The following is a 15089-nucleotide window of genomic DNA, read 5'->3' on the forward strand; positions in this document are numbered from 1 at the left end:
TAAATAAATAAGTAAATAAACTACAAATATATAAATACACATACACACACACATATATATATATTTATTCTAGAGAAAGTGTGAGGGAGGAGAGGGGCAGAGAGAGAGCAGAATCTTAAGCAGGCTCCATGCTCAACGTGGGGCATTGTGTGTCCTACGTGGGGCTCAATCCCATGACCCTGGGATCATGACCTGAGTCGAAATCAAGAGTCAGACACTTAACTGACTGAGCCACCCAGGTACCCCTAAATATATTTTCTTATACAACAACAAAACCATCAAAATCAAAGTAAAATTAATACATTACTACCATCGAATGCTCACACCCTACTTGAGTTTCCCCAGTAATGCCCTTTATAGCAAAGGGATCAAAGATCTAGACTGAAATCATGAGCTGTCATATCTTTTTGGTATCTTTCAGTCACAACAGTCTCTCAGTTTTCTTCCCTCGACTTTGTAGGCTTGATACTATTGAACATTACAGGTCAATTATTTTATAGAACATCTCTCAATTTAGGTTTGTCTGATGTTTCCACATGATTAGGTTCCAGTTATGTAAATCTGGCAGGAATATCACGGAAAAGATGTTATGTTCTTTTTTTTTTTTAATATTTATTGTGAGAGAAAGAGGGTGCATGACAGAGTGCCCGGTGGGGGGAGGGGCAGAGAGAGATTCCCAAGTAGGTTTCATGCTTTCAGTGCAGAGCCTGACTCGTGATTTCCTAATTTATTCAGGGCAGTATAAGCTGGTATTATCATCATCAATTTGATACTCAAATTGTTCTCAATTTAGCCAGTGGGAACCCTTTCAAACTGGATTTTCTGTCCTTTTGACACGTTTCCTTCATCTAGCACAGAATATTACAGAAAAATCTAGTACTTTCCCTTCCCCACACCTGGAAACAGCCATTAATCCAAACAGCCTTGGTAATTTTGGTGGGGAAGAGTATTTAGAGGCCAAGATCTAAGTGTTAGGTGTGCTCACTGCTATTGGGCCCAGGCTCTCTCAGTGGATACAGCTAGAGAATTGTATATAAATTTAATATCCATATGTAAAACAGATACACATTTATAACTATGTTTATATAAATTAAAAACCTTATGTTTAGACCAATTTCTCCAATTCTAACCTAATATTATAGGGTTTACATTTTAGTTTTCTCCCTTTCCATATTTATTACTTTCTACTCTAAAAATGAAAATTATAGGTAACATTAACCTTAGCATGTATGTATCCATTTGGTCAATCTCTCTGTATGTAAGGAGTCCTCTGTCTCTACTACCACCTACTTCCTTGACTCACCAGTACCATGTGTTACCCTCCTAATTCTGCTCAGACTCTGATTCCTCACACCAGGACACTCCCTTATGTGGAAGCCCTCTCTTCATAATTAAGTCCTAATGGGTCACCATAACTGTCTCCAACCTCCCTAGCCCTGCAATACAGATAACCACCTTAGGACTAAGTTGATCAGGATATGGAAGGTAAAGAGCTCTTATTTTTGGTTTTTGAAAAAGTCCTCTTTTTTACATACTTGCTTTAAGGAAATACCGTGCTCCTTTGTTAAACAACTTTTGAAAAAATTTTTTTCTTTATTTATAATAATTTTCTAAGTTCTATCAATTCATTTATGTTATTTCTTACATTCCATATTTTTTCTTTAACTTGTTTTGAAATATGAAGGTACACTTTTCATTTATTTCATAGGCATGTTTTTCTGGCATACTTTCATTGTGGAGATGTTATTCTTATCCTTATTTTCATTTTCCAAATAGATTTCTATTGGATTCCACAGTGATCCTTTTCTGTTGTTCATTAAAAATTTTTTTAATGCTTATTTTTTGAGAGAGATAGAGAGTGAAAATGAGCAGGAGAGGGGCAGACAGAGAGGGAGACACAGAATCTGAAGCAGGCTCCAGGCTCCAAGCTGTCAGCACAGAGCCTGACACAGGGCTTGAATTCACAGACTGTGAGATCATGACCTGAACCAAAGATGGATGCTTAACTGACTGAGCCACCCAGGTGCCCCTGTTCACTTTTATGTGAAATTAGTTTCCCTGAACTTCAGATAAGACTATTGGGTCAGGATAGCTTTTCTATCTTCACAGCTCTGGAGCTCCCTCTTTTGTTGTTTCTGTCAAGCGTTCAAAGACATGATCTCCTACACTGTGAGATCTCCTGGTGGTTTACTTTCCCCCTACTTGTCTGGACCTTCTATTTCCTTTGGCCCTATTATCCTATCCTACTCAATTTGGATTTTATTCTCAGTAGTTTTCCTTTGCTCTGTGGCTTTGAACTGAAATGGAGCTAACACTGGTTAGTTATGTCAGAGGGCACAGACTGTTCCATCTCCTTCATACCTTACTGCAGATCCCCTGCGTTTAACATGCAGATTGTGCAAAAACCCTTACAGTTGCAGGTGCTGTTCTTATATTGGCCACTGTATTTTCTAGTTAGTATTCATTAGCTCTTGGGCTTCTTGTGCGGCTTCCCCTTGTACAGATGTTGGTATTACAGGGTCTCATAGTTCTTGAGAACTTGTTTATACTTGCTTGTATTTTGGGGTTCATGGGATACCTTTTCATCTAGTTTTGTTAAATTTTGGTTTTGCTATCATAATTTTTTTCTGGTTAGGGGGGATTGTTCTGGGAAATTTCACTTTAAATCTGCTATTTTATTTTTAATTTTCTATTTGTCCCACTACTCTATCAATAGATTATTTTAGCGGTTGTCCTAGAAAATTATTAGGAAGTTTTGAGTTTTTGATATTTATTACTCTTGTTTTTAATATTTTAATCTTTTAAATATATCTTACCTGTACATTTATTCATTTATTTATTTTAAACATTTTATTTTTTAAAATCTCTACACCTAACATGGGGCTCAAACTTACAACCCTGAGATCAAGAGTCCCATGTTCCACTGACTGAGCCAGCCAGGAGTCCCATAATTTTATGTTTAATAATGGCTGTGCTTAACAACTACTTTGCAAAATTCCTGAAAATTCAACAATTGGCTCTTGTAGGTCATTACATCACAGCTCTTACACAAAAGTAATGTCTGTGCTTCTTCAGCTGAGTTCCTAGTTTTCATTCACTTTTTGATAATTCTTTACTGCCTTAACAGCTCTATGATGCCTTTAATAAAATATTCATTATATTTCATGTAGCATTATTAGTTGTCAGTGATTTTGCCAGCCAAATCAATGGAAGTCCTAGTGATTTAAAATGTTATACATTTAGAAATTTAAAAAAATTGGGTAAAAAGAACACATTATTTTTTATAGTAAATAAGAATACTCTTTCCCAAGAGGTAACTAAGTTACTATAAAGCAGTTAAAGTCTCAGATAGTCAACATTTAAGATACTGGAGAACTAAGTCAATTATTGTTAATTTCTTAAATTTGTGCCTCATTTACTATGTTTATTCAGATTTTCATATCTATGGTCTTTACTTACTATTAACAAACAATTCCTCCTAACCATCTGTCAGTTCAGAACATACTTCAATACTTTGTTTACTTTTCCTTCAAACCTCCCATTTCATTTACCTAGCTAAGATTCCTCTTTTTCCTGTCTGTTCCAATCAACTCATATTTTTAGATCTATCAATTTTCACTATATACCCATCCTATATATATTTTCTTAGACTTTATTTTGAGGGGAGAGTTTAATTTCTTTTTCTTTTTTTTTTAATTTTTTTTTCAACGTTTTTTATTTATTTTTGGGACAGAGACAGAGCATGAACGGGGGAGGGGCAGAGAGAGAGGGAGACACAGAATCGGAAACAGGCTCCAGGCTCTGAGCCATCAGCCCAGAGCCTGACGCGGGGCTCGAACTCACGGACCGCGAGATCGTGACCTGGCTGAAGTCGGACGCTTAACCGACTGCGCCACCCAGGTGCCCCTAATTTCTTTTTCAGTTAAGTCATTTACATCCCTCTCCTAGAAATCACATCACAACTCATTCCAGGAAAGGCACCACTGGGAGAGAGCTGAAATGTTATACAGAAAGTTTTCTCCATTCAGCATTTCAGAAATTCCAAACTTGTCATGAAATATATTTAGGGAGCCTCTGAACAGCTGGCCATAAGTCAAATAATATGTGTGTTCTTGTAAGAGGAGAGAACATGTTTAATAGCTGATTTTCTGCATTTTATTCCCCTTTTCAACTTCTAATCCTTGTTTTGGCCTCACTAGAATTGAAAAGATGGAAGGAAGGAGGGGAAGAGACTGGGGATAAACTGTACCTCCCCCAATCTCTCTGAAACCTATAATCCTAACTATGAAGAATAAAATTCATTTATACTCTAATGAAATATGTTAATTAAATGTAGAACATCTGAGAGCAATAAATCTTAGAGAACAGATATGACTGGTTTAGAGAAGAAAAAGGAAAATGTTCTGAGTAAGAAGGCAGGTTGGTTAAGTAGTAAGAAAGGGGAGAAAGATGTAGGAAGGAAAGAGACTAAAACAAATCTTAATTAGTAACCTACTACAGAAAGTCACTAGGAGAGATGACAAATGCTTGTCTGCAAAGAAATGCCACTAGTCCAATACAATCTCTCCATTTAGTCTCTACCTCTCTTCTCCTTGGTTGTTACAAGAAATAAAAGAAATAAAATGAGGAGACTGGGGTTAAACTCCACCTCTGCAACTGGGATTTAAATTAAAGCTCTGGAACTCAGACAAGTTCGGTGGCTCTGACCAAATGTTTCAACTTTTCTAGATTTCAGTTTAGTCACTTAAAATTTAGGAATAAGAGGGGTGCCTGGGTGGCTCAGTCGGTTGAGCGTCTGGTGGCTCAGGTTGTGATCTCCCGGTCTGTGAGTTCGAGCCCCACATCAGGCTCTGTGCTGAAAGCTCAGAGCCTGGAGCCTGCTTTGGATTCTGTGTCTCCCTCTCTCTCTGCTCCTCCCTACTTGCACTCTGTCTCTCCCTCTCTCAAAAATAAGTAATAAACATTAAAAAAAAAAAACAACTTCGGAATAAGAATACAAACTTCAAGGAATTTATTTTCTTGTGTAAAGAAAAAAATCACAAATTTAAGACAAACAATGGAAAAGAGAAAGTAAGTTTAATCTAGGTTTAATTCTTTTTCTTTTATCTCCATTCCTTTATAGTACAGCAGTTTGCAATATAATCAGTATTTTTTGAACCAAAAATATAAATTTAAGGTCTGAAAGTTGATAAAGTGTGCTTGAGGAACAATGAGATAAAATTATTGAGATCAGGGCTTTTCAGGATGTGGAGACCCACTTGGAACCTCAGATTATGTTAAACTGAAGACACTGCAGATTCAACATTCAACAAATGCGGGGCGGGGGGGGGGGGGGGGGGGAACCTTCTCAGAGCTTCCCTTATCTGACCAAAAGCAGCAACTTTCAGGAAATAAGGCTATCATAAATCCCCTCTCCTGGGGAGTATTATGGCTTTGAGATGGAAAGACTATTCATATGTATATAGCAAACATTATCACAAACTTTTTCCTAAAAGCCCATTGGCCTTTCCTGAAGAACCCTATTTATTTTTTCCATAGAAAGTTTTTCTCTCCACCTTTTTTCCCATAGGAAGTTAGGTATATAAGTTATTAATGAGTCCTACTTCTTTTGTTGGCTCTTCATATGCATATAATATAAACCCTTTTCTCTTGTGAGTCTATCTTTTACTAGTTTAAGTTACAGGCCCCAGCCACTGAAAAGGTTAGCAAGTTTTTCCTCTTCTAAAAAGGGAGCTAGAAGAAATCTTAACCACTTAATAGCTGTATAATTGGCAAACTACTTAAATTTTTTTGTGCCTTTCTTTACTCACCTGTAATGTCAAATGGAGATAACAGTGCCTACTTTATGGGGTTTTATGGGAATAAAAGAAGTTAATGTAACATGGTTAGTACCATAACCAGCACACAATTTTTTCTATTATATTCTATTACCCAACCTATAGGAAGTTCTTGAACTATATGGATGAGGAACTATTAAAATTTTGTAATTTCTGAATACAAAGTCAAAAACTAGCATCCAGTGCCCAAGTTTGATTAGAGCTATAGATCCTGAAAGATAAAAACTTACTCCTACCAAAAGCTTACCTCTTTGCTCTTTGTCTGTTTGTATGTATATATGTACGTCAGATTATCAATGAAGCAGAGAATCCCAAAAGATTCATCATTAATAAAGGAAGATACTAACTGCAGAAAGATGACTGATTATCAGTGTCAGGTGATTCCTTCTATACTTCTTAAAATGGCCAGTTCATTGAGAAACAAAATCTGAGCTTTCAACTTATGTCCTTGGCCCTCAAAGCAGTTACACACTGATGATGTGGAATATGTTTTTTTTTTTTTTAAAGTGCTGTATAACAAAAATACATTTGTTAAAAAAATAATTAAAGCAAAACATATTGCCTTATAAACAAAGTAAGTAGCAATACAGCAAGGAGGTCAGGTGTTTTCAAAATACCCAAAACATGATTTTAAATTTTAACTCTCCTATTTTTGGTCTTCCGGTTTTTGGGGTTTTTTTTTTTTTTTTTTTTTTTGCCCTCTTCTTTCTTTCTTTCCTTCTTTTTTTTAACCTACCATGTCATTTCTTCTCTCTGCCCATCTAAATCCTATCCATTCTTTAGGTTGCCAGTTAAGCCCCAATCCTACTCAATGGTATCTTTTCTCATGCCAGGTAACGTACTTCCTTTTGAATTCCTGAGGCAAAGTCTGTCTTCTGTGTTTTTTGGTACTTACCTTGTTTTTATTAGGCAACGGTAACATAGCCATGGTAAAAGACATCAACATTGCCAGACTGGGCACTCATTAAAATATTCCCAGTGAAAAGTATCTAGATTTTGAAGGTAATAGGATCTGGGACTGAATTCTAGCTATTAGTAGCTTTGTTATCTGAGCCTATTTCATCATCTGTGTGTAGGAATATAGCTACATATTTCATAAGGCTCTAGAGAAAGGTTTAAATAAATAATAAACACACAGGCACCTAAATAAACATATATACTGTGTTCAGTGTTATAAAGAAAAAAACTATCACAGTGCTAGGAGATATGCAATCATGAGAAAGAGCTAGCCACACCAAGAGTAAAGAAAAAGAATAAGCAAGAACAGAATGATCAGAGAATTAGGATAGTATATGATGCAACAAAGGGTCTGAAAGAAGGCTGGTATGGTTAGAGTCTGGTAGAAGTTAGAGAATGACTCAGGCTTCTGGCTTAAGAATCAATGGAGGTGTCATTTACTTCAACAGTAAAATAATTGTTTCAGACATGCTCAGATGCAAACACTATGGAGAAATACAGCTTGTGATATCAAATAGGATCTATAATATGTTTGGTGCTCAGGAACATTTGGAAAAAAATACATATATAAGAGTAATCTGGAAACAGAGAAGATAGCTACTAAATAATAGCTATTTGAACAATCAAAGTAGAATGCAAATTCTCCTTGATAAAAAAATGGTTCCATCAAGAGAACAGTTTAAAATTTGAATACAACTAAAGAAAAAGTATTAATCAGAAAGGTTCATATAGAAGTACAGAAATCACAAAAAAGAACAAGAAAGAAGAGAAACACAGTATAAGCCCAGAAAAGATAATCTCAAAGGGAAATTTGAGACCCATTCAATAACTATTCTAGGAAAATGGCAGCCCACCTTTCCCACCTTGCCATCAGTGGCAAGTATATCTAGTGCACAGAGATGTACATTACACTTAGTTAAAAGCAGCTAAATACAAAAATGGTAGAGTTAACTATCCTTGTTCTGGTCTATGCTTACCAAGTATTACAGCAGTTCTTCCTTCTATCAATTTTTAACTCCTCATTAAATATAACTCAATATTTTTACCTGGGTCTCAGAAGATTCTTGATAAACATTAACTAGAATATGTCTGAATTTTTAAGCATTCAATTTTCTATATTGTTGTATCCTTTTAATAGAAATATTCACTTCTTTTTAATTCAGTAAAGTTTTCTTGAATGTATAATTTCAAACATTTATTCTCTTCTTTAAAAAACTTTTTTTTAAATTAAAAAAAAATTTAATGTTTTATTATTTGTTTTTGAGAGAGAGAGAAAGACAGAGTGTGAGCAGGGTAGGGGCAAAGAGAGAGGGAGACACAGAATCCAAAGCAGCTCCCAGGCTCTGAGCTGTCAGCACAGACCCTGACACGGGGCCCGAACTCACAAGCTGCGAGATCATGACCTGAGCTGAAGTCGGACACCCAACCGACTGAGCCACCCAGGTGCCCCTAAAAATTTTTTTAAAGAAAGTCTAATTTGTATATGTTAGGTATATATACTTGCCTGTCTTCCATTGCTAATATTTTCTCTCTAATCTCTTAAAATTCTGTTTCATTTTATTTATTTTTCCTATTATATTTTCTATGTCTTCTGTTGAATTTTCTGCACTGTCTGTGTCTTTGGGTTCAATTTAAAAACTGTTTGCTTTCTTCTTCTTTCCTGGGTTCTGCTATCTCAAAATCAATCTCTTTGGGTTGTGAAGCCATTTTCCCTTACAGTTCTTACACCTGTATTTAGTGGTCTTTCAAAGAAATGGATGCATGGATTGTTAAAAACATTAATATCAAGTTTTCAGCTGATTTATGCCAATGTTGTGTGTGTGTGTGTGTGTGTGTGTGTGTGTGTGTGTGTGTGTGTAAGAGAGAGAGAGAGAGAGAGAGAGAGAGAGAGAGAGAGAGAGAGAAACTTTTATCTGTTGCTAAGTTTGCTGTTTGTTTCCACCTCTTCTTATCAATATCTTTGTATGAATGCCAGGCAATACTTTTTTCCTACTTATTACAGAATGAATTGGAATTTGCTGGACAAGCTATTTGGCTGAACCAGAAAGCTTGGGAGTGCAGGGGGGATGGAAGCACAGGTTACCTTCATGGCCTTTAAAACCAAAAGACTGTCACATTATCTGAGGCTATCAAGACAGATTCCTTTATCCAAATACTACTTCCCTAAACTAAACCACATCAAGGATGACTTCCATTTTTTAGCATGTTCCCTGAATTCCCATGAGGCTTGTCAAAAATAAAAGATGATATTTTTATACCACAAAAAGAAGCCCTCACCAACTTTCGGTCATATTCTAAGTTCTGCCACCACTGAGAATTGTCAACGTTTCATGTTTTTACTCTTCTCCTCTTCTGTGCAGATCTGAAGCTGAGTAAGCAAGGCTTTGACTATGTTATGTTGTCTAGGTCTTGTATCAGTCATCTTAGTTTTGCTTAATGTGAGGTGGAGTTGTGTGGGTGTAAGTGTGTGTATGTTTTATTTTCCTTGTTGGCTTTTGTGCGTTTTCTTGGGAGGTCAGATATTGACTTATCTTTAATCATACCTAAATAGTCTATATTCCTTAGGAACATATAAGTGAGAGACTTTCTATAATACTAAGAAACCAGTATCTTAGTAAATACTGATAACTTGGCCTATATAGGTATATATAGTATACCTACAGGGCAAGAATGTGCTGGTCAGAAGATAAAAGCATGCGTTATCCCACTGGTGGTTTTGTTTCTCACTGAATTAATAAATTGGCATTCGGGGCACCTGAGTGGCTAAGTTAGTTGAGCATCAGACTCTTGATATCAGCTCAGGTCATGATCTCACAGTTTGTGAAATCAGGCCCTGAATTGGGCTCTGCACTGACAGTGTGGAGGCTGCTTAGGATTCCCTCTCTCCTTCTCTTTTGATCCTTCTCCCATTTGCAAGCATTCTCTCTCTCTCAATAAATAAATAAACATTAAAACACTGGCATTCTGACTTCATATATTAGTCTGTTTGGTTAATGTGAATTTATTTGGAGTTTATCCATTATGTAAATGAATTTACCTCTGTTCATTTACTGGACCTAAAATGCCAAGATTTACAACTGGACGTACTATGAAATAGCAAGGAAAGCTCTACATGCTACTTTGACCAAGTAAAAATAAATAAATAAATAAATAAATTAGGTTTTGTTACAAAAATAAATTCCATCATTGTTTCCTTCTTTACCTTGTTGTTTATGAACATTAACCAGTATGCTATATATCCTTCAGGGTACTTAAGCTTTTTAAATTCCACTGAGGTTTTACTGGAGAAGTGGTTATGCTGATGTACACTAGAGTCTTACACGTTTAAATATGGCATGACCTCAAATTTTCCATTACCACCTTCTTCCCCTAGGAACTCAGTCAGGTCACGTCCATGATACTTCACTATCTAGAAACACATTACATTTCAAACTTGTATTTTTTCCATTTATTTTAAACACCAATAAAAGCTATTAAAAATGTATCTTAAATCTTGATATTAACAAATATAATTTCAAAAGTCAGAAAAAATTGGGATGACCAATTTTCTTTGGCAATGCTACTATCATTGCATATAGTTTTTACGATCCTTTGGGATCCCTGAGTTAGTAAAGGTATGTATTTGGTTTGAGGACAGATTAAAAAAAATAATAAACACATGGCAATTAATCCAAATAATGATGAAATACTCAAAGGAATTGGAAGAGAAAACTACTACATCCTATTGAAAACACTTTGACCTGGATAGTAAATTTGGTTCAGACTAAACAAACACTAGATTAATAAAAGAGACCAAAACATAAAAAAGTTAAGCTTGGAAAGTTAAACAGTAAGAGGAAGAATTCTAAAAACTGAAATAAACAATAAACACAGACAGCAAGAATTTTACTACCTTCAGGCCGATATTGTGCAACAATCGTGACAGCTTGGCCAGCATTTTTCAAAGCGGCTGCTGCCTGCTCATGGCTGGCAGTTCTGAGGTCAACACTGTTTACCTGTAAATCAAATTGAATTTTAAATTTGAAAGAAATTATGCATACTGATTAGAAACCACAATAGCCTATTCTTTGAGTAGGCACAGTTAAAAAAAAATAATTTGCAATTACTTTATCATTAAAGTATTTTCTTGTTCCGAGTTACTAAAATACATCATATATTTCAACAGAATGTTACTATCAATGAAAACAATTTTACTCACTAAAAATACTCTGCTTAACGTCAAGTGAGCAAAACCAAAATTTTCCCCAAGTTTTCTGGGAAGTTTGTTCACCAATCCTTTGGGAAACATACCTTAATTTGATAACCTGAAATATCAACAAGTGTCATTATTTTGTATAGTTCATTTCACTAGTAACTCAAGCAATGAGAGGGACGTTCATTTTGTATATAGCATCTTTTCAACTCCTGCCATATTTTTACTCCTATTACTCATTTCAGTTCCAATTTTCTTCCTTCCTTCCCCAAACTAAGCCTCTGTTCTTTTGGAGTAACAGAAAGGCAATTGTTTAAAAGTGTTAAAACTGCTCAGATTTCAAGGGCTGACATTTAAAGAGAGAAAACGTTATCAAATGAACAAGGCATTTGTTTGAACAATGTTTTGTACGCAGGGCCCTTCCCTGGCCAAAATAATTACTGAGGTGATCAATTCCACTCCAGAATAAGCAACTTAATTCTTATTTCTGAAAGGCTGCTGATACCTAGTATATGCTGCAAGCACACTATCTTAAGAGCCTATACCTTTCCCACTATTAGCAAAAATTAAATGGACATTCAGGGAAGCATTATATTTAAATGACAATAGCTTTAAATACTTAAGTTGTCTCCCCACCCCGCCAAGAACCAGCAATAAATAGACTATAGTAATGCTTGAAACCTTGATCAAATATTTCTGGAAAGGAAGAAGAACTGTCATGCAATTTTTATATGAAAGCCTGTTTTGTTGACATCAAATCTCAAACCTGTTAAAGCTCACATACCAATTTTGGAAAAAATGACTATAAGCCCAGAAATTCTTAGGATTATAAAATTTATATAAAAAAACACTTTAACCATGTAAAGACCTGATATTTGATATTATGTATAAAGGATGTCATTATGCAGCTAAGTTAAAACAAACACATATATTTTTATTTTTTATTTTGAGAGAGAGAGAGGGAGTGAGTGAGCATTTGAGTGGGGGAGAGGGGCAGAGGGAGAATCTTAATCAGGTTCCATGCTCAGTACCGAGCCTGACACAGGGTTCGATCCCACGACCCTGGGATCATGACCCAAGCTGAAATCAAGAGCTGGACAGACAACCAACTGAGCTACCCACTTTTTTTTTTAAGTTGTAATTTAAATTCCACTTAGCATACAGTGTAATATTAGTTTTAGTTGTACAATTTAGTGATTCAACACTTACATACAACACCTGGTGCTCATTACAAGGGCACTCCTTAATCCCCATCACCTATTTAACCCATTCCCCCCAGCCACCTCCCCTCTTGGTAACCAGAGAGTTCTCCATAGTTACTGTTTCATGGTTTGCCTCTCTCTTTCCCTTAGGTCATTTGTTTTGTTTCTAAATTCCACAAATGAGACAAATGATATTTTTCTTTCTCAGACTTATTTCATTTAGCATAATACTTTCCAGCTCCATATAGAGCTGTGTTGTTGCAATGGCAAGATTTCATTCTTTTTTTATGGCTGAGTAATATTCTCGTGTGTGTGTGTGTGTGTGTGTGTGTGTGTATACACACACTACATCTTCTTTATCCATTCATCAGTTGATGGACATTTGGACTGTTTCCATATTTGGCTACTGTAGATAATGCTGCTATAAACACTGGGATGCATATATTCCTTTGAATTAATATTTTTGTATTCTTTGGGAAAATACCTAGTAGTTCTTGAATGAAAATCAAGATCCAAAAAAATCTGAATCTAAAAAAAATGTAACATAATGTGGTTTTATTAGAGATTATCTCTAGCTAAAGACTATTAAAAAGTCTACAATATATAAGTAGTTCTGTTTTTAAAAAAATGTTTTTTTGAGAGAGAGCACGAACAGGGGAGTGGCAGAGAGAGAGGGACCAAGCAGTCTCCACACTGTCAGCCCAGAGCCTGACGTGGGGCTTGATCTCATGAACAGTGAGATCACGACATGAGCCGAAATCAGGAGTCTGGCACTTAACTGACTGAGCCAATCAGGCACCCCTAAATAGACTTAGTCTGAGCATAAAGTATAACTAATTCCTAATTCCCTAAAGAATAAACTAGGGAAGAAATTTAAAGGAAGAGAAATTTTCATAGATAGTTGTAGAAAAGGTAATTCTTAATGAATTATTCCTGAGCAGCAAATCTTTCTGTTACAGAAGAGATCTGAAGACAACTTTTACAGATTCAAAAGAGAATAATTTGTTAACAAGACTACAAATTAAAAACTTTCCAAAATCTACTGAACATTTTAACAGAAAATACAGTATCAAGGATATTTTAAAAGAAATCCTTGCACTGAGAGACATATTTATGTAAATAGCCTTAAGTCACTTATTTATACATATAATTTACATAAAATTCACACTTTCAACGTGTACAATTGAGTGGTTCTCAGAACATTCAAAAGGATGTGCAATTATCACCATGATCTAATTCCAAACATTTTCATTACCTCAAAAAGAAACCCACTACCCATTATAAGCCATTCTCCTCTTCCCTCAGCTCCTGGCAACTACTAACCTACTTTCTGACTCCATGGATATGTCTGTTTTCTACATTTTAAATAAATGGGATACTGATACTATGATATGTAGCCATTGTGTCAGCTTCTTTCACTTAGCATGTTCTCATGGTTCATCCTTGTAGCATGTATCAGTGCTCCATTACTTATTATGGCTGAATAATACTCTATTGTATTATTCTACATTCTATATTTTATCTACATTGTTAATTTTATTCCTCAGTATTTTACTCTTTTAAATATTGTCATGTGTGAAATTGTTTTCTTAGTTCCACTTTCAGGTTGTTTAATGCTGGTATACAGAAACATAGCTGTCTCTTGTATGGTGATTTGCTCTCCTGCAAAATTGCTGAACTTGTTTATTAGTTCTAGCAGCTTTTTTGTTGTGGCTGGATTTTCTGTCTATATGTAAGAGATCATGGCATCTGCAAATAGAGATAGTTTTCCTTTAAATCTGGAAGCCTCTTTATTATTTTTTTTCCTTGTAACCGCCCTGCCTAGAAACTCCAGTACAGCACTGAAAATGAGCAGCAGAAGCGGACACGCTTGTCTTGTGATCTTAGAGGGAAAGCTTTCATTTTTTAGCATTTAGTATGATGTAAGCTATTGGTTCTTCATAGAGACCCTTTAGCAGGTTGAGAACGTTCTATTCCTAATTTGTTTAGTGTTTTTATGATGTAAAGGTGTTGGTTTTTGAGAAGTGTTTTCTGTGACTATTGAGATGACTGTATCATTTATGTCCTTTATTAATATAGTGTCTTAGTTTGATTGGTTTTCTTATGTTGAACCAACTATTCATTCCTTAATCACATAAATTACACTTGATTATGGTGTAAAGTTCCCTTTTTATGCTGGTGTATAATCTTTTTTTATCCTGCTGGATCCAGTTTGCAATTCTGTTAAGGATTTTTTCATCTATATACATAAGGAATATTGGTTTCTTGTTTTTTCTTCCTATGATGTCTTTGTTGGTTTGATAAAAGAACAATGCATGGCTTCATAGAATGAGTTGGGAAGTGCTCTTCATGCCTATTCCTTTTTTGGGAAGTTTGTGAATGACTGGTGTTAATTCTTCTTTAAATGTTTGGTAGACCATACCAGTGAAAACCATCTGGTCCTGGGCTTTTACCTTTGTGAAACATTTTGATTATCAATTCAGTCTTCTTAATTGCTACAGGTCTATCCAGATTTTCTATTTCTTTTTGAGTCAGTTTCAATAGTTTATGTCTTTCTAGAAATTTATCAACACTTACATACATTATAAAATATACTTTGTCTTCACTAACAATTTTTATCTTTTCTTTGTCTGAGATTAGTATAGCCACTCTTCAGTGTTTCTTGGTTACTGCTTGCATAGTGTATCTTTTCCAACTTTTTAGTTTTAATCTTTGTTAAAAATAAACCACGGTCTTTGAATCTAAAGTGTGTCTGTTACAGACAGCATATAGTTGGATCCTGTTGTTTAATCTACCCTGTCAATATCTTTTAACTGGAGTGTTTAATTCATTTACATTTAATGTAGTTGAAAAAGATTTGTCATCTATTTTGCTGTATTCTTCATGCCTGATATATTTTTT

At 35.2% G+C, this 15089-nt stretch overlaps 1 protein-coding gene across 32 annotated transcripts in view; it reads right to left on the reverse strand.

The window, feature by feature from the left end:
* The window catches only part of DLG1 (discs large MAGUK scaffold protein 1), a 273518-nt gene that overhangs the window by 56962 nt on the left and 201467 nt on the right, over positions 1-15089 (reverse strand). For all 32 annotated transcript variants that reach the window (XM_019839943.3, XM_019839942.2, XM_011285885.4 and 29 more), the window contains one exon: positions 10687-10789. In XM_019839943.3, coding sequence (XP_019695502.2) covers positions 10687-10789 — 103 coding nt within the window. The remainder of the gene's footprint in view (positions 1-10686; positions 10790-15089) is intronic.

This window comes from Felis catus, chromosome C2, assembly GCF_018350175.1.
Source record: "Felis catus isolate Fca126 chromosome C2, F.catus_Fca126_mat1.0, whole genome shotgun sequence".
In the NCBI taxonomy this organism is placed as follows: domain Eukaryota; kingdom Metazoa; phylum Chordata; class Mammalia; order Carnivora; family Felidae; genus Felis; species Felis catus.